This window comes from Gobius niger, assembly GCF_951799975.1.
Source record: "Gobius niger genome assembly, chromosome: 4".
In the NCBI taxonomy this organism is placed as follows: domain Eukaryota; kingdom Metazoa; phylum Chordata; class Actinopteri; order Gobiiformes; family Gobiidae; genus Gobius; species Gobius niger.
The window spans coordinates 2071705-2099279 of NC_136855.1; the positions used below are offsets into that span (position 1 = coordinate 2071705).

At 45.1% G+C, this 27575-nt stretch overlaps 2 protein-coding genes across 5 annotated transcripts in view; both read right to left on the bottom strand.

Moving 5' to 3' along the window:
- LOC306962062 (kinesin-like protein KIF23) overlaps window positions 1–2514 on the bottom strand; it is a 30665-nt gene extending 28151 nt beyond the window's left edge. For all 4 annotated transcript variants that reach the window (XM_079555097.1, XM_079555099.1, XM_079555098.1 and 1 more), the window contains exons 1-2: window positions 2443–2514; window positions 1084–1150 (exon numbers count right to left, since the gene is read on the bottom strand). In XM_079555097.1, the coding sequence (XP_079411223.1) occupies window positions 1084–1150; window positions 2443–2456 (81 nt within the window). In that variant the 5' untranslated portion in view covers window positions 2457–2514. The remainder of the gene's footprint in view (window positions 1–1083; window positions 1151–2442) is intronic.
- A 2185-nt stretch (window positions 2515–4699) lies between these two features.
- Window positions 4700–27277, bottom strand: paqr5b (progestin and adipoQ receptor family member Vb; the record flags this gene model as incomplete). Its single annotated transcript, XM_079555432.1, has 8 exons — window positions 4700–5010; window positions 8624–8768; window positions 9906–10002; window positions 14806–14850; window positions 14928–15054; window positions 17134–17339; window positions 25193–25320; window positions 27224–27277. The coding sequence occupies 8 exons, from the start codon at window positions 27275–27277 to the stop codon at window positions 4700–4702; spliced, it is 1113 nt and encodes a 370-aa protein (XP_079411558.1).
- Window positions 27278–27575: the final 298 nt, after the last annotated feature.

Sequence of the window (27575 nt, forward strand, 5' to 3'; positions counted from 1 at the left end):
CACACTGCGTATCCCTGATACTGGATTTAGAGCTCAGTGCTCAAGCGAAAACCAAAAGGAAGCCTAATAAGTAACAGTCACAGGATACGGAGTTAAAAGTACAGAAAAAGGGGTGGGGTCTTAGAATATGCACAAATTTGACCAAACAACTACAGTATATTCTGCAGTCGCCATTTCACAATGATCCTGTAATGTTTGTTTTTCCATCACAGTCTGTCATTTCCAGATCTTATTAAAGTCAGTGTTTACCAGCGGTTTCGCTCGGGATAATTTCTCTCCTTCATTTTGAAGGACAGGGTTGAAAAAACTCCGTCATGAGCATTTTCATCCTTCATGAATTAATCTCTCATAAGCGTTTTTTTTATTTTTAAAATAAATGTATATATATATGCTGCATATTATGTATGTTAGTAAAAATGTGAGATTGCAGGATAAATGGAGCTAAACTAAACCTGATCTGAACAGTCTTGGTACATTTTGCAGCAGAAATGTGTATAAACTGGTGCGTAAAAGTCTCAGAGGAGACGACTTTCAGAGTCACCTGCTCCTCAATATCAAGGCTCAGATTACGCTCATACAAATGTTAAGTGGAGCTAGTTATTTGCATTTTTTCAATTTTAACGGAATGTAAGAGACGGTGGGTGAACGGGACAATGTTTACCAGTTCCATCACTGCACTACGCGCCGCCGCTACGCACATGGGGAGGGAAAGAGAGAGAGAGGGGGAAATAGATGAGCTCGTCCTGAGACTTAATTACGAGAGAAGAACGGCTTCATATGGGAAGGATATTTTTAGCCTTTAACCGCGTTTGCATCGTGGTTTTCTTCCCCGTGTTGTTGTTAGGAAACTTAGCTAGCGAGGCAGTGATACAACTTGTAAAAGCTCATCCAACACAAGACGCGGTGTGAAACTAGAGAGAGAGAGAGCCCCGCGCGCTATGAAAAAAAGCAGAGCGGCGTTTTTATTTTCGTTACGGTTTGATTTTCAATCCTTCAAAATGACGGAAAAAGTAAAAAAAAGTAAAAAATATTCCATAAATGACGGAGAATTTTCGGTTAATGTGACCTCTGGTGTTTACTCACTCCCACTGGGTCCTTCTCCACATGAGGACCCCTCTTCGGGACAGGCCTGCGAGGAGTCCTGCCTTTGCTGAAGAGACACAGAGACATCTTTAAATATAGATATACTTCAACATTCAGCAAAGACACAGTTGGTTAGAAAGGTTAAAGACGGGGCTGCATGAATCACGACGGGAAGAAAATTGTGATATTTGATGACCCGTCTAAACCAGATCAAAACAACACTTTCCATAAACAGTTTCAGCAAGTCTAGTCTGATGCTTTTTAAAGGCCACATTATTGTGACAATTGGATAAAAGTCAAGTGGACACAACAATGGCCAGCTTTGAGCAGAAATGTAAGTTAAACTGAAAGAAAATGTTCAGAAATTTCAGCCAAACCACACTTATAGTAGTGAGTAAAGACAACAGTGCCGCGTGGATTTAGAGCCGGCTAGAAACAAATCAAGACTTTTCTATGACATTGAGGCCTTCATTTTGGCACAACTGATTTAATGACTCTTAATACTTTTTAACCTCTTAACCCCCGCCTTAACCAAGTGTGTTTTCTCCAGTTCAGCTTCACCCAAATCTAAAAGTTTGCTTACAGGCCAACTTATCTTTTTCCTCACGTTGACATTTTTGTCCGTCTTTTAACCCTCTTTTCAAGACACTTTTAGATTTGGGTAAAGCCAAACTGGAGATAATGTGCTCGATTCAGGCAGGGGTTAAGAGGTTAGAAGCTCTGGTGTGATCTGTGTTTATTCCTCATGAAATAGTGTCAGAAAAAGCTTTTACTAAATGAACTAAATCAGGAAAAACGAGGCTGAGCTGGAGGTAAATGCGGAAAACCATGACTAAACTTGGAACTTCTACACATATCAAGTCCCATATTTTTGTTTTAGGTTGTTGGTTCACCCTTTTGTTTGAGTTGATTAACTACCCGGATGACTGAAAAACGACAATGTTTTAGAATCTGACTTAATCAAAAGGTAAAGAGAGTAAGATCGATCCAAACTCTCAATGACAGCTGATGATGCGTCACTAAAAACATCAACATTTCTCCATAACGAGCCAGAATTCAGCCATAAGACTGTCAGAATAAAACTTTAACCCTGTAACCTGGACTAAATAAACAGTCACTCAGGTTAGCACAGGTTAGAATAGGTTAGCACAGGTTAGAATAGGTTAGCACAGGTTAGCGCTGTGTCTTTGTACGTTAGGTTCAACTACCGTTAGCCTGTTAGCTCCTTAGCATTCACATCAAACAGCTAAAGTCTGGCTCCGGGAAGTCTCAGTGAAGCTAAATCTAAAGCTCCGGAGTGAAACCCGTGAGTGATAAGTCATGCTGAGTGAGTTCGGACATAAATGATGCATTTCTCACCCCATTCTCTGCATGTCTGTCGGGTTGTGAAGAGTCTCGGCACAGACAGAGCGCTCTCTCCGCGAGGATTTGAAAAACTGTCTCAGCGCGAGCCGTTGTGCTGACAGCTCCTTTTCAACCAATCAGAGCGGAGGAAGAAGGGGACTCAGCGGAAGTCCCGCCTCCTCGCGCCGTGTAAACCAGCCTCTTCCGGACACAAAAGAAAACAAAACCAAGATGCACGAAAATGGAATGAAAAGCTGTAACAAAACGATGTCGTGATAAACTAAATAAAATATAAAACTGTACGATTAAAGTTAGAGCAAATAAAAATAAAAATGCTTAATATATAAAAAATACAATAAAAAAATACAATAAAAAATACATTCATTCATTCTGCGAAATAATTTGTAATATAATTAGATAAAATTATAATAAAAAGTTAACAGTGTGAACTTAATTTATTTGAAAACTTAATAAAAATTCACAAGATCTGGCCCTATATCTCTGATCTTGGTAATGTTTTTCAGATGTTAAAAAGCTGCTTTGATGTGGAAAAGCTTGAACCACAGCAATTTGAAAAATAAAATCACACCTGATGTGTAAACAGCCAGCAGCTCCCTCTCTCTTGCAAACTGCATTTGTGGTTTCTGTTCATCATTTTACTGGATACTTTTGTACCTCTTTCTAAGTCCAAAGAGTCCATAATGGTCCTGAAGAAGCAGCTTTTTAAAAATAAACAAACAGAAGTTTATAAGCTAAACCCATTTGAGACCTCCACATTTCTTCTTCTGAAACACTGAAGAGGCACCAAGAGCCCCCACAGCTGCAGCACAGAGGAGGCGTCACAAGAGGAGCCACAGGAAACAAGGAAGGGACAAACGAGGAGGTATCCAGGCAAGACTCACAGCTAAGATACACAAGTCTTCTATTGTTCTGGCTAATGGACGTTCCCTGGAGAATAAAACAGATGAACTGCTGAGCTCTTGACTGTTGTGGAGCTGCACAGGAGGAAGAGGAAGGGGGAGGAGCTGACCAGTGCAGGACACCATGCTCTGAAACAGGGATAAACTGTTTCAGAGGAGACTGATCCAGCCAGCCTGAACACCATTTCAACAACTATAGTTTCAACAACTATAAAGTATAGACTCCGCTTTATTTTATTATTTACAGGGTAATAAACAGCCAGCATTTATTTCCGATTTAAATATTGATTGACAATTTCATAAATAGTGCAGAGTTATTATTATTTACATAAAATCAACAGATGCAAATACAAGAGTAGAGCCTGGAAAACCTGTTAGAATTTATAAATATGCATCTTTTTCATTGTGTATATAATATATCCTTATGTATACACAGTACATTAATCCTACTAAATATAAATCAATCAATCAGTGTAGCTTATATAGTGTCATTAACTTCATTCATTATGACAGAAAAGTGCCACTAAATGATGCAGGATCCCTGACAGAAGGTGCAGCCAAAGGCACAGAGGCTTCGAGTCGAGTGTAGATTTCAAAGGGTTTTAAAACCTTTTATCATTTTTTTTTAGACCTTGTAGGAAACAATAGCAGCTAAATAATAACAACAGTCAGGGCTGGGGACTGTTATGCTTCTTCGATACCGGTAACAATACTTTTTTTGATGCCTGCTTTCAATATTTTATTTTTTCAATACCAGTCGTACCTAAAGGTTTTTAAATACCATATTGGTATTGTTTAACAGTACCCAGCCCCAATATCGGCCAATAACATAGTAACAATGTTAATGTAATAATTATTGATAAAGATGAAATTGATCACAAATGTGATCAATTCATTCTGACTTTACAAAACAAACAAATGAAACATTGTGTGTATTTGTCTGTGGCGTAGTGTTTGTGCCGAATGTTAACATAGGTTGTGTGTGAGATCATAGTGAATTGTTTTATCATTTACAGGTTAATAATGATTGTTGTTATTGTTGTATAGTGTTTACTTTTGGTAATCTACATCTTTCCCAGGGACAACAGCTGAAAACTAGCTTTAGAGCTAAAAAATAAAAATAAAAATTTGTGCTGTTTTCTTGAAAATGTTGGATGTAGATGAGCTCTGAAATCAAGTCTGATCTGGCCCAGGGCACCAAACAGGCTTCATGTAACAACAGTTCTACATCTTTGTTCTTGATTGAATGAATTAATATTTTTTAGACTTTATGGACCACGTGTTCCTGGCCGTGAGGAACACATCATGCTCCTGGACCTGTGCAGCTCGACAGGGGGTCCTTTGGTGCTTGGTTACTCGGTTCTGTGTTTTCTAAACTTGCGTCCCTTGGTGTGGCTCTCCGTGTCCCGGGGGCTCCAGGGCCAGCGGGGGGCCCAGAGCCGGGGCCGGCGGGGGGCCCAGAGCAGGGGCAGGCTGAAGAGGCAGATGATGCTGACGCTGATCAGCAGACAGAGCAGTGCGGGGCCCACGGAGCTGCCAAACGTCACGGGGGGGGCCTTCTCCAGGAGCCAGGGCCGTCTCAGCCTCATGTCCTCCTCCAGGGCCTGCATCTGCGTGAGCGAGCCCAGGATGGCACACACGTGGAACAGCTGGTGGCTGTGGCCTGCAGGGGGAGCCAAAACACAACGTTTAACACTGCACTACATTGCATTGAGTCTGCAGTGTTGTGCAGACTCAATGAGGGGAAGATTTGGAATATCTGTTTGAAACTTATGCACCGATTGCCGGCATTAACATGAAGACAATATGTATGGAAACTTTCTTTATATTTTCATCTGAAAATGAGGTATTTATTCGTAAAAATGTCCAAAACTGCCCATTATTGAAGGATCAGAATTATGGAGAGGGTTCAAGTTATGGCTTCATTAAGTTGTCAGGTTAAATACAAAGTTTGCTGCAGAGGGGATTTGGATATTTAAGGCCTTGTTGGAAGCTCTAACGTAATAACATTGGTGTATGTAACAAGTCCTTAACGAGATGAAAATCATTCACTAATGTAATAACACGTCAATCTGGCTTTACTTGTTTTGTGTTAAACGTTGATGATCTTTAATGGTGTTTCCTCTCGTGTCGTGGCTCAGATGTATTTTCCTACAGCAGCAGCTCAGAAGGTAAAGCAGCTCAATTCCTGCTCCCACACTGTCACTGTGCCCTTGAGCAAGGCACTTCACGCACCTCACCTGTGTGTGTGTGAATGAATGAATGAAACGTTATTGTCCCTCTTGGGGAAAGTAGTTATGGCACATAGTGCAGATGCAGCTGATGCATGTAAGACAGAGACGCTCCTGTAAAGCAGATGAGTCTATAAAGCAGCGGATCCAGGAGCGCTGAGGAGGCCGAGCACCCAGACACCCCGGTCCTCTCCTCTCTCCACTGCCTCCTGGTCTGCTCTTCATGGACATAATCCCCCATATCTGTCTGAGCTTCTGTCCCTGGGCTCCTCCACTCAGGTGGTTTGTGCCCAGGTCCAGGTCTGGGTCCAGGCCTCGCTCCCATGAGCTGTTATTATATTTGTCATTTACTGTTGATGTTTTCATATATGTACTTTGCTCTGCCAAAAATAAACACTGATAGATTGATTGATATTACGCACTAATACATATATTATTTTTCACATCACAAACTCAATAACGCACCTTTAAATGGTCATTAAATAATATTTAATCTAAAAGTTGTATAACCTTGTAGTTTATGCCCCCGGCGACGGTTCCTGAATCTGTGGAGCCATTTGTGGATTCAACAATTCAGTTTAAAAATTAAATAATAAACGGTGCCAGAGTTCGGGACATTTCACGGTCAGGCGGCGGCGAATGATTGACCAGCAGTAGCTGCTGATGGACACGAGTATGAGGCGGATTCTGCAAAAGGAGCAGCGATTGCTCAATGTGGATAAGAAAACATCAATACTGCGGCGGGTTAATTATTGTTTGGGCTGAAAGAGACGGTTCTGTTCAGTATAAACTCTGATTATACTGAACAGGGTTTATACAGGAGGCAGTGAGTCAAATGTCATGCTTTTCAATGCTGCTTTAATGCTTTTTAATACAGTTTTAATGCTTTTTAATACAGTTTTAATGCTTTTTAATGCTTTTTAATGCTGTTTTAATGCCCAGATACAGTATTATAAGACGAGACGCTGCAGGAGAGTTGGGGGAAAAGTACATTTTGAGATATCGATTTGAAATGTTCCCTCTGGCCGACTTACGGGTGTCATGTTGTCAAAGTAAAGAAACGTTCCCAAATCACAGTTACTATTTAGTCATTTCTGTTTTTTGCAGTGAGAGACGAGTCACGTTTTCAGTCCGAGGACACGAACGGAAATACGTCACTTTCTGAGTCTGAGTCATTGTTGATGTTTTGTGAATGTGTGTGTTGAGGCGATGTCGGCAGCTGCTGAATGTAACTAATAAAGTAACTTGTAATCCAACTTAGTTACTTTTAAAATCAAGTAATCAGTGAAGTAACCGAGTTGCTTTTCAATAGAGGAATCGATAATCAGATTACTGTTTCAACTGACTGTATTGGCTCACACTGCACAGCCTTTGCAGCACGGTGGCACAGTGGTTAGCGCTCGTGCCTCGCAGCTTTCTGGGCGGGGCCTTTCTGTGGAGTTTACATCTTCTCCCTGTGTCTGCCAAACTCGTTTCTAGCTCTCACAACCCCTCCTGCATGTCCAAATTGTTCTAGCAAATGGTTTATATGCACGTTTCACGCCCGTGTACAGCTTTGAGCAGTGGAAAAGTGGAAAAGGGGGGACCAGCCCTAAAAACATGTCACTCATTTAGAGCAGTATTTCTATCTTCTATCGCTCAATAAATAATGAGGTGAAGACAATTTAACGACATCTGTTTCTTGCTGTGTTTGTAACTCCCCCTGAGGAGGTCAGGTACCCCATCTTTAATATTAACTTATGTTCATAATGAATAAACAGTGCCAACATCCACAGCAGCGTTTACGCTCACCGAGGAGGCTCTGCTCAAACATCATTATTGAAGAAAAGAATGACCTCTGCAGCGCCGCCATGTTCGCCTGATAAACCACACCCACTTCTTTTCTGCGCGAAAGAAGGCGGGACTGGCCACACATGGTAAACAAGTCTCTGATTGGCTGAGGACGAACCAATCACGACCGTCACAGAGAAATGACAAGGCTACATCACTCACTGCACCGCCATGTTGTTAGTTCAATAACATTAACATTAGCATTAACATTAGCATTAGCATTAGCATTAGCATTAGCATTAGCATTAGCATTAGCATTCTAGATTATAGAACCCTGGTAGAATCAGTCCAACAGCTGTAATCTACAGTCCTTCCTTTTGTTGCTGCTATATATTATTACCACCCGCCTATACCAAATGCATTCTGTCCTCTTTGGCTGTTATATAGGCCTGTGTAATACCTCATTTGAAAGCTAAGACCCACAAAACTGATCTTTTTCCTTGCGTTGTTGCTGTGTTGTGTCACCTTTTGTATGCGTTTTTTTCTTTTTTTCCATTTTTGTCACATTTTTGTTGAATTTTTTGTCACTTTTTTGTTGAGTTTTTGTCACATTTTTGTTGAATTTTTGTCACTTTTTGTTGAGTTTTTGTCACTTTTTGTTGAGTTTTTGTCACTTTTTGTTGAATTTTTGTCATTTTTTTTTTGTTGAGTTTTTGTCACATTTTTGTTGAATTTTTGTCACTTTTTGTTGAGTTTTTGTCACTTTTTGTTGAATTTTTGTCTTCTTTTTTTTGAGTTTTTGTCACTTTTAGTAGAATTTTTGTCATTTTTTTTTTTTGAGTTCTTGTCATTTTTTGTTGAGTTTTTGTCTTTTTTTTTTAGTTTTTGTCACTTTTTGTTGAGTTTTTGTCACATTTTTGTTGGATTTTTGTCACTTTTTTGTTGAATTTTTGTCACTTTTTGTTGATTTTTTGTCACATTTTTGTTGCGTTTACATCCTTGTTTTATTCTCATTTTTTGTGGCTATTTTGGTGCTTTTTTCTCAAGAAGCTTTTTGATTAGGGTAAAGCCAAACTGGAGAAAATGGGATCCGTTCAGGTGGGAGTTAAGAGGTTAAGTAGCCATGTGCTCTGGGTGTGGCTCAGCGTGAAAGTGTGAATGAAAACATAACAATATGGTCGATATAGTGCGTAATTATATGTGTAAAGTTACTGCGATGAGGCTACAGTATCCCCTGTTTATGCCAGAGTTGCTAAAGTGGCGTCTCAGACTGACCGATGTAGTCGAAGCTGCCCGGGGCCAGGCGCTCGGGCAGGTGCGTGGCGAACAGGAAGCCGGTGAGGAAGGCCAGCCCGATGTGGTAAACGTGGAGGACGTTCGTGCTGCTGTTGGTGCAGCCCTCTCCTGTGCAGAAGAACACCTGCAGACACACGCCATGTTTGTACCATCAGGAGAGGTGATACAGGCGGGAGCGCAGGCACGTTATAACAAAGGTCAGGGCATTTACGTCATCTGTGGTTTCTTTTGCTTTAAAGGTGCATTATGCAACTTTTTATGTGATTTTCCTTTGAATATGTGTGTGTATTTGACCATGTAGTGACCCAGTGGCTGTATGAGTGGTCAGCATGGCGTCTTGACTTTCACAGTGGTCTCTAGGACGCTCCAGGATCAGTTGTTTTCACTGCACATGGAGCCTCTCACCAGAATCCTGGAGCGACCATGATGGAAAGCAAAGGTGAACGCTCACACAGCTGATGAGTCACTACCATAGACTGTAAAAAATAATACACATCGTCTGCTCACTCCTCCCCGTTTCCCATAATGACCACGTTCAAAAGGGAATCATGGCGGATTTACAGACTCCTCCTCCCCAGCTCAAATCAAGCATGTTCCTAAAAAGGGCATAAGGGCGGGATCTTCACTGTAGACTTCGCCTTTAGCTCTCATGCTAATGGCCTGTCAATCAAAGTCCGGCCCTCATTAATACACGAGAATACACGAGAAGAAAAACCCGCCTGGTTTCTTTAATCCTGTAGAAAGTTTAAAAAAATAAGAAACCATGCTTTAAACGTGTGTTAAGTGCAATGCTTTCTAATGGAAAACTAGCTTGTTCTGCCGCCCATATATGGAGGTACAACAACAATGGCGGCCCCTAGCGTCGCGGTCATGAAGCAGAGCAGCCAGACGCCCTTGGTCACTACAAGGTCAAATACACACAAATATCAACTTTTGTTTTCTCGCACAAAAAGTTGCATGATGCACCTTTAACCACAAAAGCAGAAACTTAACTGATTCTGAGTTAGCATTTAGCTCAGCACACACTTTTATATGTTAATTTGTATCTCCAAAGGTTTCCCATCTCTCCACCATTACTTTAACAAATGCTGAATCATGAATAGACTTTTCTACTGATAAAAAACAAGATATAAAGAGAAACCTGTGTGACCTCACGTATCTGTTTTTGTAAATGAGCTCTTCCGATGGGTATCAGTGTCAGAGCGCGTGCTTCTGTTGTCAGAGGGATTTGTAAGACATTCTCGGACAGTTCAGGCCTTACCCTGTAGAAGAGGGGAATGTTGTCGAACAGGTACGGGTACGCAAACGCCAGCACGCGCAGCATCTTACTGAACTTTGGCCTGGGACGCTCCGGGAACCTGCACAAACACAGAGGAGGCTTCAGTGATGCAGAGACAAGTCACACACAGTCACGCAGTCAGTCAAAGGCTATTTCTAAAGCACTTTATGACAATACTGGCAGACTAAAGGGCTTCTTAACCCCACTCCACTTTAACAGATTTTCTCCAGTCTGGCTTTACCCAAATCTAAAAGCTTCTTGACTGGAGCTCTGGTAGGCTTCTGTGTCAGCGCCCGGGCTGACTTCATCCTGTTGTTGCCAGATTTAGACTCCTCGGTGAGTAGCGACTCCTGAGCAGTGGCATTACACTGCTGTAATACCACCCCTTGTAGCCAGGGGCGAGAGAGACACTTGGGAGCATTGATGCTAATGAGACTTCCGACCTCGGCACAGATTGTCAGTGAAATAAACCAATTAGCTGTTGTCCAATTCACAAAATATGAACTGAATATAAACCCACGAGGAGACGCAGACGCAAAATCCTCAACTACTTCATCCATGATTAGTTTTGGCTAATGCTAATGCTAATATAACAACATTTCGGTGCAGCGAGTGACGTAACCTTGTCATTTCTCTGAGACGGTCGTGATTGGTTCGGCCTCAGCCAATCAGACACTTGTTTACCGTGTATGGCCACACCCACCTTCTTTTGCGCAGAAAGAAGTGGGTGTGGTTTATCAGGCTATGGCTCCAAAGAGTTTTGTTTTGCCTTTTCAGTGCATTGACTGGCTCCAGAGCCTGTCAAGCTCTGTGGAAGCTCCGCCCATTCCACAAGCGCAGGGCTTCCCGCCTTTTTGCCCCTTTAAGGAACAGGCTGCGTAGGAGGAGATCGAGCGGCCATAAGTTGCACACAGGACTCGGGACCTTTTCTATAAATGGGGCTGAATAGGTATGAATCTCCATCCATCCATCCATCCATTTTCTTCCGGGTCGCGGGGGCAGCAGTCTCAGCAGAGACGCCCAAACTTCCCGATCCACACACACCTCCTCCAGCTGTTCTGGGGGGACCCCGAGGCGACACCAGGCCAGCTCGGAGACATAGTCCCACTACTGTGTCATGGGTCTTCCACGAGGCCTTGTCCCACTAGGACATGCCTGGAACACCTCCCGCGGGAGGCGACCAGGAGGCATCCGGAACAGATGCCCGAGCCACCTCAGCAGCTCCTTTCGACGTGAAGGAGCAGCGACTCTACTCCAAGCTCCTCCCGGGTAACTGAGCTCCTCACCCGATCTCGAAGGGTGTGCCCAGCCACCCTGCGAAGGAAACTCATTTCGGCCGCTTGTATTCGCGATCTTGTCCTTTCGGTCAGTACCCATTGAGGAGGTCCTCGAAGTACTCCTTCCACCATCTGACGACATCCCCAGTCGAGGTCAGCAGCCCCCCACCCGCACTGTAAAAAGTGTTGGTGAAGCACTGCTTCCCCCTCCTGAGGCGCCGGATGGTTTGCCAGAATCTCCTCGAGGCCGACCGATAGTCTTCCTCCATGGCTTCTCCGAACTCCCCCCAGACCCGAGTTTTTGCCTCTGTGACCGCACGAGCCGCAGCACGCTTGGCCTGCCGGTACCTCTCAGCTGCCTCAGGAGTCCCACAAGCCAACAAGGCCAGGTAGGACTCCTTCTTCAGCTTGACGGCATCCCTTACTTCTGGGCGCCACCACCGGGTTCGGGGATTGCCGCCGCGACAGGCACCAGAGACCTTACGGCCACAACTACGAGCAGCCGCATCGACAATGGAGGACGAGAACAGAGTCCACTCGGACTCCATGTCCCCCGCCTCCCCCGGAATCTGGGTGAAGCTCTTCAGGAGGTGGGAGTTGAAGACCCCACTGACAGAGGGATCCACCAGACGTTCCCAGCAGACGCTCACAACACGCTTGGGCCTGCCAGGTCTGACCGGCTTCCTCCCCTGCCAGCGGATCCAGCTCACCACCAGGTGGTGATCAGTTGACAGCTCAGCCCCTCTCTTCACCCGAGTGTCCGAGACACACGGCCGGAGGTCAGATGACACAACTACAAAGTCGATCATCGACCTCCTGCCTAGGGTGTCCTGGTGCCACGTGCACTTATGGACACCCTTGTGCTCGAACATGGTGTTCGTTATGGACAAACTGCGACTAGCACAGAAGTCCAATAACAGAACACCACTCGCGTTCAGATCGGGGAGGCCGTTCTTCCCAATCACTCCCTCCCAGGTCTCACTGTCGTTACCCACATGGGCGTTGAAGTCCCCCAGTAGAACAATGGAGTCCCCAGTCGGAGCACCATCTAGTACCCCTCCCAGGGACTCCAAGAAGGCCGGGTACTCTGCACCGATGTTGGGCCCGTAGGCCGAGACAACGGTGAGAGACCTGTCCCCGACCCGAAGGCGTAGGGACGCGACCCTCTCGTCAAACACGTGACGGCTGAGCTGAGCAAACCCACCCCAGCCCGCCGCCTCTCCCCGCGGGCAACTCCAGAAAAATGGAGAGTCCAGCCTCTCTCCAGGAGTTGGGATCCGGAACCCAAGCTGTGCGTGGAGGTGAGCCCGACTATATCTAGTCAGTATCTCTCAACCTCCCGCACAAGCTCAGGCTCCTTCCCCCCCAGCGAGGTGACGTTCCATGTCCCGAACGCCAGAAGCTGTGCATGTGGACCAGGTCGTCGAGGCACCTGCCTCTGACTGCCACCCAGTCCTCTCCGCACCCGACCCCTACGGATCCCTCTGCGGGTGGTGGGTCCACAGGAGGGCGGGCCCACGTCGTCCCTTCGGGCTGTGCCCGGCCGGGCCCCGTGGGCAGAGGCCCGGCCACCAGACGCTCGCGTTCGGGCCCCAACCCCAGGTCTGGCTCCAGGGTGGGGCCCCGACTGCGCCATGCCGGGCGACGTCACGGTCCTTGTATATTGTACGTCCATAAGAGTCTTTTGAACTGCTCTTCGTCTGACCCGTCACCTCGGACCTGTTTGCCATGGGAGACCCTACCAGGGGCATAAAGCCCCAGACAACAGAGCTCCTCGGATCATTCGGGCACTCAAACAACCCCACCACGTTAAGGTAGCAGTTCACGGGGTTGCATGAGGTATGAATCTATCTCTAATTATTATATCTATGATAATGACATCCATCCATTTTCTTCCACTGTTCCGTTCCCAGGTCATTACACCGGCCCCTTATCGCTCCTCCTGCAGGTGGTGGGTCCACTGAAGGACCGCCTCATGGTTCTAACCGGGCCTGTTGGTCTCTCATAAGGAGCTTCTGACCCGCTCTGTGTCTGACCCGTCACCTAGGACCTGGTTGCCCTGAGAGACCCTACAGGGGCACGAAGCCCCCGACAACAGAGGTCCAGCATCATTCAGGTGCTCAAACCCTCCACCATGTTAAGGTGGTGGTTCTAGGAGGGGATGATAATGAGGGGCTTACATTACACTTTTGTGCAGCTGTGTGCATTTCATCTGGTATTAATTAAGAAGTTGCGCCTCCATGCTGCACTCCACGGGTACTTTTAGCTCTAAATGCTTTTGGATTTGGCTAATGCTAAACTGGAGGGGGTTAAGAGGTCGCATAAATTACAAGCAAAATATTAACAATGAATGACATCAAAAAACCAGAGCACTAGTCTCGACTTTAATGTAAGAACTAAAGAGATCAGACTCTCCAGCTGCACAGTAATATCAAGACTGAATCTGCTGAGTCATAGTGGTAGAACTGGTAGAGGAGCTCAGCAGGGTTTGGCCCGGCGACCTTTAGGTCACATGGTGCCAGTCACGTGACTTCTGTACTACACTTCATGCTCAGGGGACCGGCTCTGTTAGATCAATGTGGAGCCGCCTGGAGAGCGTGTTGTTCCAGTCCTGGAGCTCGACTATAGTGACGGACTGGGAACACCCTCCACTTAGGGAAAGGTTTAGTCATTCTTCTAACGACACATTCCACAAACACTCCCAAAAATCTGTGCAGGGACACGCTAACCAACGGGAAAACTGCAGGAACAAGAGAGGCTGGATTAACTATGAATCTGTAGTTTTAAGATGGACATCGGGAGCAGATAGAGGCAATATAGCGTCTACATTAAAATACAAATTCACAATATCGAGTTTATCTCCAATGTCAAGAAATGAGGAAAAAGTGGAAGAAAATAGGAAGAAAATTGGGAAAAATGGGCAGAAAAAAATATATATTAAAAAAATGTGTGTGTGTGTGTGTGTGAGTACTTGTACTCACGACATTGTGAGGACCAGTGTGAGTTTTTAACCAACAGAGTGAGGACTTTTAGTAAAGTCCTCACTCTGGGGGATAGAGGGGGAAAAAAAGGTGAAAAATAGCAAAACAAATTGAGGAAAAATATGAGAAAGGTTTAGGGAGAAAGGGAAAAAATAGGGGAAAACATTGGGGGAAAAAAGGGCCGAAAAATTGGGGAAAATAGCGGAAAAATAAAGACAATTGAAAAATAAAAAAAAGGAAACATTTTTATAAATGGGGAGAAAATTGGGGAAAATTGTGGGAAAAAATGTTGGGAAAAATTTCTAAAGTTTTTTTCTGTGCCTTTTTGTCGTCTGTTTAGGACAATTATCTTTTTGAACAACACAATGATGTAAATGAAGACGTTTGCAGAACATTTTTGCACATTTCTGATGGTTTACAAAAATATAGAGATTTTAGTTTTTGACAACATCACTCGGTCTCAGTCTCCGAACATGGATGTTTTTCTATCGGATATGCAGTGAGAGTAGAGCATTAGCTAAAGGCTGGCTCACTGTGACGGGACGTTCTGTGCTGGGCTGACACATTTGAACATGGAGGACCAGGTGTTTAGTTTAGTTTAGTATTAAGTATTAAAGCCTTTACCTCTTTGTGGAGTCGTGATCGTAGTCCAGAAACGGCAGCCCGAGCCTGAAACACACAGTTATGTTTACATACAGTTTATTAAAACACATACTCATGTAAATCTATTATTGTGCCGATTGTACCTGGAGTAGCAGGCCAGGCCGGTGCACAGGATGCTGTTGCCCACGGCGATGGGGAGGAAGGACCGGTGGAAGGGGCTGTTGATCCAGCGGTCGGGAAACGTGTAGTGAGAGTAGGCCACGGCCGAACCTGCAGCGCGTGGAGACCATTACACACAACAGTTCAGTTCAAATGTTTTATTCAGCCTCGGCGTTATTACAGGCACAATAATAACAACAGCAACAGCAAAGTAGGAGCATGAGGACGACATTGTCTTATAAATTTCATGCCCCTTTTTTTCTCCAAAATCTGAGCTGGCTCTGAACAGACGGCTCGCCCGTTTTTGATTTGTTTTAGCCGATATCAAGGTACAATAATACTTTGCATCTAAATCAATGACTGTGTTTCAAATTTGTCAACATTAGTTCTTATGTTTCGTTGCCTTCGTATTTTCCAAGTACATTTTTTTTATACATTTTATTGAATTGAGTGATTGTGTTACATGATTTTTGAACAATGTCCAAAGAGTTCCATAAACTGATCCCTTTTACTTTTGTTTTTGTGAAGTGTGTGAATATGGTGCCCAGAAATGGCCCTTTCTTCTGTTGTTACTCTTTGATTAACATACATTTGTTTTTGATATGTATTGGCACCAACTTATTTTTCACTCTCCACATAATTTGTAGTATTTTAAATTTGACCGATTCATTAAATTTCAAGGTCTGCAGTTTTATAAACAGTTTGTTTGTGTCTCGTGGACCTTTGAGAGTCACAATTCGTATATCTTTCTTCTGGAGTAAGAACAGCCTCTCTGTATAACTGGTGCCTGCATTTCCCCACACTTCAATACAGTATGTTATATAAGGAACTATTAAGGCCGAGTATAAAAGCTGTAATGAAGCCTCATCCAACGTGTGTTTAACCTTATATAGGAAACCAATATTTTTACTGACTTTACCTTTGGTCGATATGAGGCTTCCAGCTAAGTATGCTCTCTAGGATAACCCCCAAACATTTGATTTCGGAGACACATTCAATATTTACATCCTCAATAACTAGTTCTTGTACATGCATTTTTCTTATTTCCAAACACCATATAATAATTTAAATAATTTATTATAATCAAACCATGTCTTTAATACTGTCATTTCTCTTTCAATATTAGCCATTAATTCATTTAAATCTGTTCCAGACTTAAACACAGTTGTGTCATCAGCAAACAACACAAAATGAATGTCCTTGGAAGCCTCAAAGATATCACTAATAAATAATATAAAAAGTTTGGGGCCAATTACTGAACCCTGGGGGATTCCACATACAACAGTTTTACAGTCCGAGTTATAGTGTTTAAATTGAACATATTGCTTTCTGTTACTAACCATACAAATAGAGTAATTTTTGGAATATAACTGACCTGCATCACATGAATGATCGCATTTTGAGGGACTATTTTCTCTCAGATCACTCCGCCACCGCGCAGCTTATACAACCACGACGCTGATGCTGCTCAAATATAAGTTATTTTAAATGATTCTATGGACACAGACGTTTATATGGTCAGTCTGGTGTTATAAGTGATTTGCCTCAGGTGCTCTGTGGAGCGGGTCACACTGTTTTTAATGCAGGCTAGCTTATACCATAGACATGCACTAGCCTAGCATTAGCCTAGCGCCACGAAACTCTTCAAACATAAGAACTGTATGAATTACAAAAAAAATATCTCCAGAAATCAACAACATTCTGGACAATTCTACATTCACTCCGCACTCGGGGAGGCCAGACCGGTGGCCCTACAGCCAGTGTTGCTCTCCAGTCAAGAAGCTTTTAGATTTGGGTAAAGCCGAACTGGAAAATGCGCCCTGTTAACGCGGGGGTTGAGATGTTAATATATGCTGGTGGATTGTAAATGACGACAATACGTTTCAGTCCATTTCATGCGAGACTAGACCAGATTGATCAAACTTCTGTGTGTATGTGTGTGTGTGTGTGTGTGTGTGTGTGTGTGTGTGTGTGTGTGTGTGTGTGTGTGTGTGTGTGTACTTGTACTTATAACATTGTGAGGACCAGTTTGAGTTTTTAACTAACAGAGTGAGGACATTGTTTGAGAGTCAAGATGTGGTTGTAAGGTTGGGGTTAGGATTAAGGTTAGGGTTATAGGGTCTGGGTAATACATTATGTCCTCACTAAGATAGAAGTATAAGATGTGTGTGTGTGAGCGTGTGTTTCTACCCAGGCTGTAGAAGCTGAGCGCTCCATAGTCCCAGAAGAAGCCAATGTGGCGAGCTCGTGCTGACATGGAGCTGAAGGTGTGGGCGCAGGTGGAGGCCAGGGGGTACAGGCAGATGGAGATCAGGTAAACGAGCAGCGGCCACGTGTACGAGTCCTGCCAGGCCGAGAACAGCAGCACCACGGACAGCAGCTTCCACAGAAAGTACCTGAAACAGCAGATTCACAAGGCCCAGTTCAGCTCCAGGGTCAAGACATGGGGGAAACGTGGGACAAGTGGAAGAAAACAAGGGGGAAATGGTAAAAAATAGCAACAAAAAAGAGAGAATAATACATTTTTAATAGAACAGTTTTTTAAAGGTCCTATATCATGACAAATCTACTTTTTGGAGCTTTTAACCATGTTGTTGTGCTATTTCCTTGTTCTTTGGCTTCATTCACACAGTTCTCAGCAATCCTCCTGAATCCTGCGCTCTGAATGAAACACAACTAATTGACAGTGGCATTTTTATTTACACGTAATCATTGCTCAAGAAGAAAACATGCATGTTTATGTGAAGAAACCAGTAAGTCAATGTTTAAGCTGCTCAAGACGTTAGCATGCTACCGGTTAGCATTTACCTTCAACAGCTCTGACCTCTCCAAGAGAAACCACACTCTGAACATGTAGCCTTGGATACAACATGTGACAGAGGTCAGAGGTCAGAGCCGTTACTGTAGTATTTCCTCAGTGTCACAGATGTGAGCCACACATGTGTTTATCGTGTTGCAAAATCCAGCCTATTTTTAACCAGATGTTGACTGCAGAAAGCTGTTGGCTGCTTTTAACCCCTTAACTCCCACCTGAACCGAGCACATTTTCTCCAGTTTGGCTTTACCCCAATCCAAAAGCTTCTGGAAAAAAGTTGTGAAAATAGCAACAAAACTGAGACGAAAACAATTATGGAAATGTGACAAAAAAGTGAGAAAACATTGACAAAAAAGTAACGAAAAATTGATGAAAAAGTGGCAGAAATGTCACAAGAAATTGACAAGAAATTGACGAAAAAATGACAAAAATTTGACAAAAAAATGACAAAAATGTGACAAAAAATGACAAAAATGTGACAAAAATGTGACACAAATGTGACACAAATGTGATAAAAAATGGACAAAAAAAATGATAAAAAATTTATTAAAAAAATGACAAAAAATGACAGAAAAAAAATTAACGAAAAAAATGACAAAAATGTGACAAAAAATGACAAAAATGTGACAAAAAAGTTACAAAAGTGAGTTGAATACCCGACAAAAAAATGATGGAAAAAACAAAAAATGTGACGTGAGGAAAAAGATCCTCTCGGTTCAGGCGGGAGTTAAGAGGTTAATTTACTTTTTACTTTATTTTATTTATCTTCATTTTTTTATTTTTTGTTGTTGTTCTCTTCTCCCCTTTTGTATGATTTCATGTCGTTACCCTGTACCCCCTGGCTATCTCACTCTATGTATACTTTGAAGAAAAGAAAGAAAAATGTGCGTCTTTAACTGTTTTCTTCTTAAACAATGACTACGAGAACATACAAATACCACTGTCAGTCAGTGTCTTTCATTTTCAGTAGAGCAGTAGAGTAGAGATATTGCTACCTACTGGAGTATTGCATAATTCTACTTCGGCATTCAAAATGGCCGCCGGAACTATGCGTGATGTCATTGGAAACGCATGTATAGTTGTTTTTTATTGTCTCGCTTTTCCAGCAGCATTTTTGTGACATTTTTGTTGCTTTCTTTGTCACATTCATGTTGCCGCCTGGCTGGTGCGATCCCTCATTTGAAAGCTAAGGCCTGTAAGTATGTATAAAATGTGCCTGGGTAATGAGCTGGTCGTACCGCTCTGTGTGACTGCGACGCTTTCTGCTCGGTCTGTTTGTGTTTCTCACAGTGGCTCATTAGTCCACTCACATGACGGGTCACTGAACTCTTAACTAACAGGGCCCCCCCAGAGGCCCCCCCAGAGGCGCCTCCAGCTCCGCGGTGCTCATTAAGACCGGCCCCGGAGCCGCTCGGGGGGTTTACTGTAGATACACAGACAAACAGCAGCCAGAGGAGGAGGGGGCGGGTCCAGGGCCGGTCCCTGGACTCTGGAGGAGGGCGGGGCCGACGGGGACCAATCAGAACAGAGGAAGGACCTGCTCTTGGTGATGTTCTCTATGTGTTAGTTCAGCAAACGGCCGCAGGGCCATATTTGACAAAAAACAAGATGTTCTGGGGACTTTGTCCTTAACGATGAAGAAGACAAAGTTTTGCACAACAACAGAAAACTCCCACTGTTTTCCTATGTTCTCCCAATTTGTCATTTTCCTCCTAATTCTTTTTCTTTTTAACACATTTTCCCAGACTTTTTCCTATTTTTTCCCAATGTTTCCAAATCTCCCCCTAAATTTCCCCCAAATTTCTAAACTTTTCTAAACAATCAGGATAAATTTGATCTTGCACATTTCCATATCTTCCCAACCACAGTTTCGATATTATCTTTTCGACGATATATCGGCCACTTCTAGTTCATAATTCAGTCTGTTCTCAAATATGAACGCAGGAGGTTAAACTGTTCGCTGTCGCCCAACTCATTTCTAGCTCTCACTATAACTCCCCCTGTCTATGACCTGTGGAGCTCCGCAGGAGACAGTTCTGGGATGTTGTTATGGGAGAAAACTGTGAAAAAAATCGATATTTTCACCTGCCGTGTCTCGCCTTAAAGGAACAGGCCACCGTTCTTCCAGACTGAGATCTGTTCTTACCTGAGCTTAGACGAGTTGATGTGTACCTGTCTGGGGAAGTGGTATTTTAACAATGAATTTTACCAACGGACCTTGAATGCACCATGCTGCACAGGTGCTGTAGTCAGGGCAAGCCTGTACAGGTGTGAGTCTACATGGCTGGTGGCCTGGTCTGAGTGCTGCTGGTCCACTCGTGCTGCCAGCATGTATGGCTGGAAGGAGTGTCGAGCCCCGTCAAGGTGCTGCTGGTCCACTCGAGGCCACATGCTGGAGCTTCACGGTAAATGTGACCGAGTGTAGAGAGTCCCACAGCAACAGAAATGTCTATTGCCAAGCCAGCCACTGCTGTCTTTTGTTTTGCTCGTGTCTTGCTTTTTTTAATTTGGGTTTGTAGTTTGCATGTACCGAGTGAACTCAGTTAGTGGTTTGGGTTCAACCAATAGCATAGACCTTACTGGTTATCTAGCTGTGTTACTGCCAGTCCATTCTGTCCTATCAATTTCCTAAATTAAAACAAAGGAAATTGAATGAAAACCCTATTTATTCAAACAAAATAAAACTCCTATTTTTCTATTTCTGCCTCTGCATTTTTGTGAGACTTGTGTTGTCAGGTGAACCCAAAACCACTTTACTACATTAGCATTTGGCCTCACCCAGTGTATTCCTATGGCTCCAAACGGGGGTGAAGTTAGAAGCGACCACGCTCTTCCACGGGCACAAAGACCAGACAGGTACGGATCAACTCGTCTAAGCTCAAACATATCACAGTCTGGAAAAACGGTGGCCTGTTCCTTTAAGGCCACAAACTTCCATGCCTCGATGGTACGCGTGTCCTTTGAACTTTATGTAGTGTCAATGTGGGTGTAGGTATGATGCACAAAACTTGCAGCAAAAGGAGCTTAACTCACTGACTGCCAAAGACGTCAATAAACGTCACTTTTTAGTGGGAACGGGTGCAGTAAAGCGTAATGCAGCTCCATGTAAAGATCTTACATGTAGGCTTTATTTTATTGAGTCAGCAGGGGGCAGCAGTGCTCTAGAAGACAGGCAGAAGAAATAACGCGGCTACTTGTTTTGATACCGTGGTCTCAGACGAGGGAAGGAGAAGATCCAGAGAGAATGGGGAAACGTAAGGAAAAACACAGGAAACTTACTCTTGAACAGGTGTTGGTTAGCGGGAGGCGACTCTACACTCTACACTCTACACTCTACACTCTACACTCTACACTCTACACTCTTGTAGTTAGAGTGTTGGATCACGGTGCAGAGGAGGATCAGGGAATTTATTAGACCTAAAAAAGCCGCTGACTAGCATGCTAATAATGCTAACCCTGAGCCGTATCCGGACATAGCATCTGGCGGCACCTTTCTGTTTTATCGAAGGAAACTATTATTCAGAAGCAAAAAATATTAGCATCAAAGTCACCGGTCTGCTTCACACAAAAGGCTCGTTTTCTCAGCTTTTATTTGGGTCAGAAACCAGTATTTTGGGTGATTTCACGTATTTTCTACAGACGATACTAAAGAATGTAAAGAGGGACAAACAAACTTTATTTTAGATGAAAGAAGAGCGTCTCCTACTCTCGTTGCCATAGTCTTTCCCTCGTCTGAGATCACAGTGTATTAACACAGTGGTTAGAGCTCGTGCTTCACAGCTAGAAGGTCCCGGGCTCGATTCCCAACTGGACTTTTGTGGAGTTTGCATGTTCTTTCCTCGGGGTACTTCAGTTTCCCCTACCACTAAAAACATGTACAATAGACACAGACGGAATCGCTCCATATATGGTCATGTTTGAAAACAGTTAAGGGGAAAACAATTTGGAGAAAAATCTAAACTTTCTCTAATTGTTCAAAAACTACTTTAGCAAATGCTGAATTATGAATATAGTTTATACTATATACTAGAGGAGCAAAGTGGTTCAACAGCCCATAAATACATAAAAAACAGAGAATGCTAACACGATGCTACATGTTAGCCTCGTGCTAATGCTAACCGTAGCTACGACTGCCGTTTTTTTCCGCTTTCACTAAACAATTTCTACTAAATAAAGATACAAAGACATGAAGAGGAGCAAAGTGGTTCAACAGCCCATAAATACATAAATAACGCAGAGTGCTAACACGATGCTACATGTTAGCATCGGGCTAATGCTAACCGTAGCTACGACTGCCGTTTTTTCCACTTTTACCAAACAATCTGCTGTGGAAAAACATCCATATGGGCCCGATTCAGACTTGACTTTATTTGTGTGATAAATATCTAATGTCCAGTGTCTTAATGAGCGACGCATCAGTAACCGTTCGCCGCCTGACAACGGACCGACACAATCCTGCTTCGCTACCAGTCGTACAAGTCGGACAAGACTGATCTGAAACCCTGGAACTATGCAGCTCCTCACACGACGGAGACGGCGAGCAGCGACCGCGGCCCAACCGGTCCAGCCACGGAAGGAAGTGATTACCACTGATAAAATACATGTCACATACACCGCAATTAGCCTGGTATTGTTGGGTATTGTTTGGCCCTGTCACTGTTACTCAGGTTTCGTCACTCGTGGATCGTGTCTTCTGTTTTTGCTCCTCATTATTTTCCAGTTCAGCACCGTCGTCCACCCCCCGCCCGTCACCGACACTTTCTGACCAGCTCGTCCAGCCGCTCCCCCTCTCTGACCGCCACGCAGCCCCTCCGGCAAACCTCAGCCAAAAATACACCGGACTAACGAATAAGGTGCCGCATGTCATAACAGACTTCACACCATCCCAGTAGTTTCCTCTCTCAGGCCGTTTTCGTCATTCGTGTAAAATCCATGAGAAATAAAACGTTTCTGACTCAGATTTATCCATGAATGTTCCACTGTCACTTGGATGGTCTTTATTGCAGAGATACATTATTCCCAGAGTTTAGTGACTTGTGGTGGATGTAGTCACTCTCTTCAGACACGGGTCAGTTTAAGAATAGGCAGCGTTCACGTGACATCACAACATTCTAAAGAGCCTATAGATTAACATTTTTAAACTCCGTATAGTCCCTTTAAAGAGGGAGTATTCTGCTTTTTTCAGTCCCATAGCACCAGTCTATATCACACTACAATGATGACCAAACCTTCTGTTGGTCTGTAGATGCAGTAAATTAGAATAACTGCCTTGTATAAAATGTCTCTCTCAAAATGGCTGTAGTGAATGTCTTGAAATCGGCCTCTGTCTCTTTAAGAACCTCTGAGCCTTTAGACACGCCCCCTCCACACGCTGTCTGTGGCATCAGTGGGGAGGGGGTTCTGCTGAGGAGCAGTGGTTGGTTACTCGGCTGGTGACGAAAGCTCGGAGGCGTCTCCAGGAGGTGGGGGCGTTCCTAGGAGGACTCAGGCAAAGCTGTCTCTAAAATGGCCGCCATCAGAGTTTTGACAGATTACTCAAAAATACGTGAATGTGCCAAGGCAACACTTCAGCCATGTTTTTAATGAGGGAATGACATAATAACATGATGTAAAGCTTGAAAAAGTCCATTTTGCAGAATACCCCCCCTTTAAATCAATGGGAAATGAGTGAGTCAAACTGCTCTGTTTCCTTCTTGTATGTCACTTCCTGTCAGCAGCTTAAAAATTCATATAAAAATAAAATTTCTTCATTAAAATCGCTGCTTCACTAAAATAAAATGATAATTATGGAAACGATGTTATATTTTCAAAAGCACTAAAACCTGTCATATGCATCTCAGCAGAGACGCCCAGACTTCCCGATCCACACACACCTCCTCCAGCTGTTCTGACCCCGAGGCCACACCAGGCCAGTTCGGAGACATAGTCCCACCACCGTGTCCTGGGCCTTCCACGAGGCCTTGTCCCACTAGGACATGCCTGGAACACCTCCCGCGGGAGGCGACCAGGAGGCATCCGAAAACAGATGCTCGAGCCACCTCAGCTGCTCCTTTCGACGTGAAGGAGCAGCGACTCTACTCCGAGCTCCTCCCGGGTAACTGAGCTCCTCACCCGATCTCGGAGGGTGCGCCCAGCCACCCTGCGAAGGAAACTCATTTCGGCCGCTTGTATTCGCGATCTTGTCCTTTCGGTCATGACCCAAATCTCATGACCATAGGTGAGGGTGGGAACGTAGATCGATCGGTAAATCGAGAGCTTTGCCCCGACTCAGCTCCCTCTTCACCACGACAGACCGATACAGCGACCCAAACCGGACACCCTCCGGCCCCTGGTTGCGCCTAGAAATTCTGTCCATAAAGGTAATGAACAGAACCGGTGACAAAGGGCAGCCCTGGGGAGTCCAACACGCACCGGGAACAGGTCTGACTTACTACCGGCAATGCGAACCAAGCTCCTGCTGCTCATACAGGGAACAGACAGCCCTTAGCAGAGGGCCCCGGACCCCATACTCCCGGAGCACCCCCCACAGGGCACCACGAGGGCCCCGGACCCCATACTCCCGGAGCACCCCCCACAGGGCACCACGAGGGACACGGTTGAACGCTTTCTCCAGGTCCACAAAACACATGTGGACTGATTGGGCGAACTCCCACGAACCCTCGAGCACCCGACGGAGGGTATAGAGTTGGTCCAGTGTGCCACGACCAGGACGAAAACCGCATTGTTCCTCCTGGATCCAAGGTTCAACTATCGGCCGGATCCTCCTCTCCAGCAGCCTGGAGTAGACCTTACCGGGGAGGCTGAGAAGGGTGATCCCTCTGTAATTGTCCGATCCCCCTTCTTAAAGAGAGGGACCACCACCCCGGTCTACCATCCAGGGGCACTGTCCCCGACCGCCACGCGATGTTGCAGAGACGTGTCAGCCACGACAGTCCTACAACATCCAGAGACTTAAGGTACTCCGCATCGACAATGGAGGAGGAGAACAGGGTCCACTCGGACTCCATGTCCCCAACCTCACTCGGAATCTGGGTGAAGCTCTTCCGGAGGTGGGAGTTGAAGACCCCACTGACAGAGGGATTCGCCAGACTTTCCCAACAGACCCTCACAACAGAAGTCCAATAACAGAACACCACTCTGGTTCAGATCGGGGAGTGCCACCCAGTCCTCTCAGCACCCGACCCCTATGGATCCCTCTGTGGGTGGTGGGTCCACAGGAGGGCGGGCCCATGTCATCCCTTTGGGCTGTTTGTTCTGTACTGTTTGTTTACAGAACAAGCAGTAAAGAGTAAACTCAGCTGTTGTACTTTTTTACTCTCACTTGAGTAAATATTTTGCAGAGCACCGGTGCAGCATCAGGAGCTACATGTGTGTGAGCGAGTTCTCTGGTGTTCAGTGCGTGACATGTGGAGGAGGTGGAGGAGGAGGTGTTACCATGTGGGCAGGAAGTGTGTCCAGATGTTGAGGGTCTCGTTGGTCATCTGGAAGAGGCTGAGCACACAGTCTGTGGCCGAGCTGCGGGGGTGACGGTATCCCGACATGATGGAGTCCTCCTGGAACACCTGGAGGAGAGGGAGGTGAGGGAGGAGAGGGAGGTGAGGGAGGAGAGGGAGGAGAGGGAGGAGAGGGAGGTGAGGGAGGAGAGGGGGGAGAGGGAGGAGAGGGAGGAGAGGGAGGAGAGGGAGGAGAGGGAGGTGAGGGAGGAGAGGGAGGAGAGGGAGGAGAGGGAGGAGAGGGAGGTGAGGGAGGAGAGGGAGGAGAGGGAGGTGAGGGAGGAGAGGGAGGAGAGGGAGGAGAGGGAGGTGAGGGAGGAGAGGGAGGAGAGGGAGGAGAGGGAGGAGAGGGAGGAGAGGGAGGTGAGGGAGGAGAGGGAGGAGAGGGAGGAGAGGGAGGTGAGGGAGGAGAGGGAGGAGAGGGAGGTGAGGGGGGAGAGGGAGGAGAGGGAGGAGAGGGAGGTGAGGGAGGTGAGGGAGGAGAGGGAGGAGAGGGAGGAGAGGGAGGAGAGGGAGGAGAGGGAGGAGAGGGAGGAGAGGGAGGTGAGGGAGGAGAGGGAGGAGAGGGAGGAGAGGGAGGTGAGGGAGGAGAGGGAGGAGAGGGAGGAGAGGGAGGTGAGGGAGGAGAGGGGGGAGAGGGAGGAGAGGGAGGAGAGGGAGGAGAGGGAGGAGAGGGAGGTGAGGGAGGAGAGGGAGGAGAGGGAGGAGAGGGAGGTGAGGGAGGAGAGGGAGGAGAGGGAGGAGAGGGAGGTGAGGGAGGTGAGGGAGGAGAGGGAGGAGAGGGAGGTGAGGGAGGTGAGGGAGGTGAGGGGGGAGAGGGAGGTGAGGGAGGTGAGGGAGGTGAGGGAGGAGAGGGAGGAGAGGGAGGAGAGGGAGGTGAGGGAGGAGAGGGGGGAGAGGGAGGAGGGGGAGGAGAGGTGGAGAAAGAGGACAGGGGCAGACTGTCCATTTACCACGTGGCTATAATGTATTGTTCATATCCTGAGCTCTTATTATATCAGTGCCCTCTGCTGGACACGTGTGGAACTCTTTCCTTTTTATTTTATGTAATGCCCCCTTGTGGCTAGAATCAGCATTATGGTTATTCTTTAAAAAATCATAACTCTGCACAGGAATGGGCTGAGTCTTTTTTTACATACTCTGGAATTTATGCTCTACAGGGCGGGGCCGGATTAAACCATCTCGCACCCCTGCTTTTTCTACTAAACAAAGATACCGACATGGAGAGGAGCAAAGTGATTAAACTTAACATCTTAACTGGGCTCATTTTCTCCAGTTTGGCTTAACCCAAATCTAAACGCTTCTTGAAAAAAAAGCATGAAAATAGCGACAAATTCAGAAGAAAACGAGAATTAAAAAAGCGATGAAAAACGAAAAAGACACAAAAGAGCATTAAACACACACAATAAGTATAGCAGCATTATTGAAAGTGATGAAATATATGGTTTCAAACTAATGTATTAGTGGGAAACCTTTTTAATGGAACATGTTTAGTAAAAAAAAAAAAAAATTTTATCACAGCTTTCTACGAATGGATTTTCATTTATTTCATATATATTCCATTAAAGCAACAACAAAAAAAGTTCTATATTTTTGTATTATATTTTTTTAATTTGCCGCGGGCCGTAGTTTGGACACCGCTGCTTTAACCCAAAGTTACCCAAATGTAGAAACTTCTCACCTGGAGAGCGACAACTAAAGAGCAAATACAGGTCTCTGATAAACAATGGCAAAAAGTGTAAACAATAACAAATAAATAAATAAACTACAATTATAATCATGTCAGTATTAGCAGTGCAGGGTTTGTCGCTTTGTTTCCCGTTGCTTTTCCGTTCATTTCGTTCCATTTTTGTCTCATTTTCGTTGCTATATTGACCCTTTTTTTTTTTCCCACACAGCTTTTAGATTTGGGTAAAGCCAAAATGTGCTCAGTGATTATGACCTGAGTGAATAACAACAGAGCAGGACTTACTTTGGGAACCTGGTGGATGGAGAGGACGGGAGGCAGTTTGAAGAGGCTGAGCATGGTGGAGTCCTGGTGGAGTCCTGGTGGAGTCCTGGTGGAGTCCTGGTTTAGTCCTGGTTTACTCCTGGTTCAGTCCTGGTTTACTCCTGGTTTAGTCCTGGTTTAGTCCTGGTTCAGTCCTGGTTTACTCCTGGTTTAGTCCTGGTTTAGTCCTGGTTTAGTCCTGGTTCAGTCCTGGTTTACTCCTTGGTTTAGTCCTGGTTTAGTCCCTGCTCTCCGCGGACAGGTGTCACACTGAGGCCGCTCACAGGTTTGTGTTGCCATGCCCCTCCCTCCCCTGTGCCTGCAGTCCTGAATG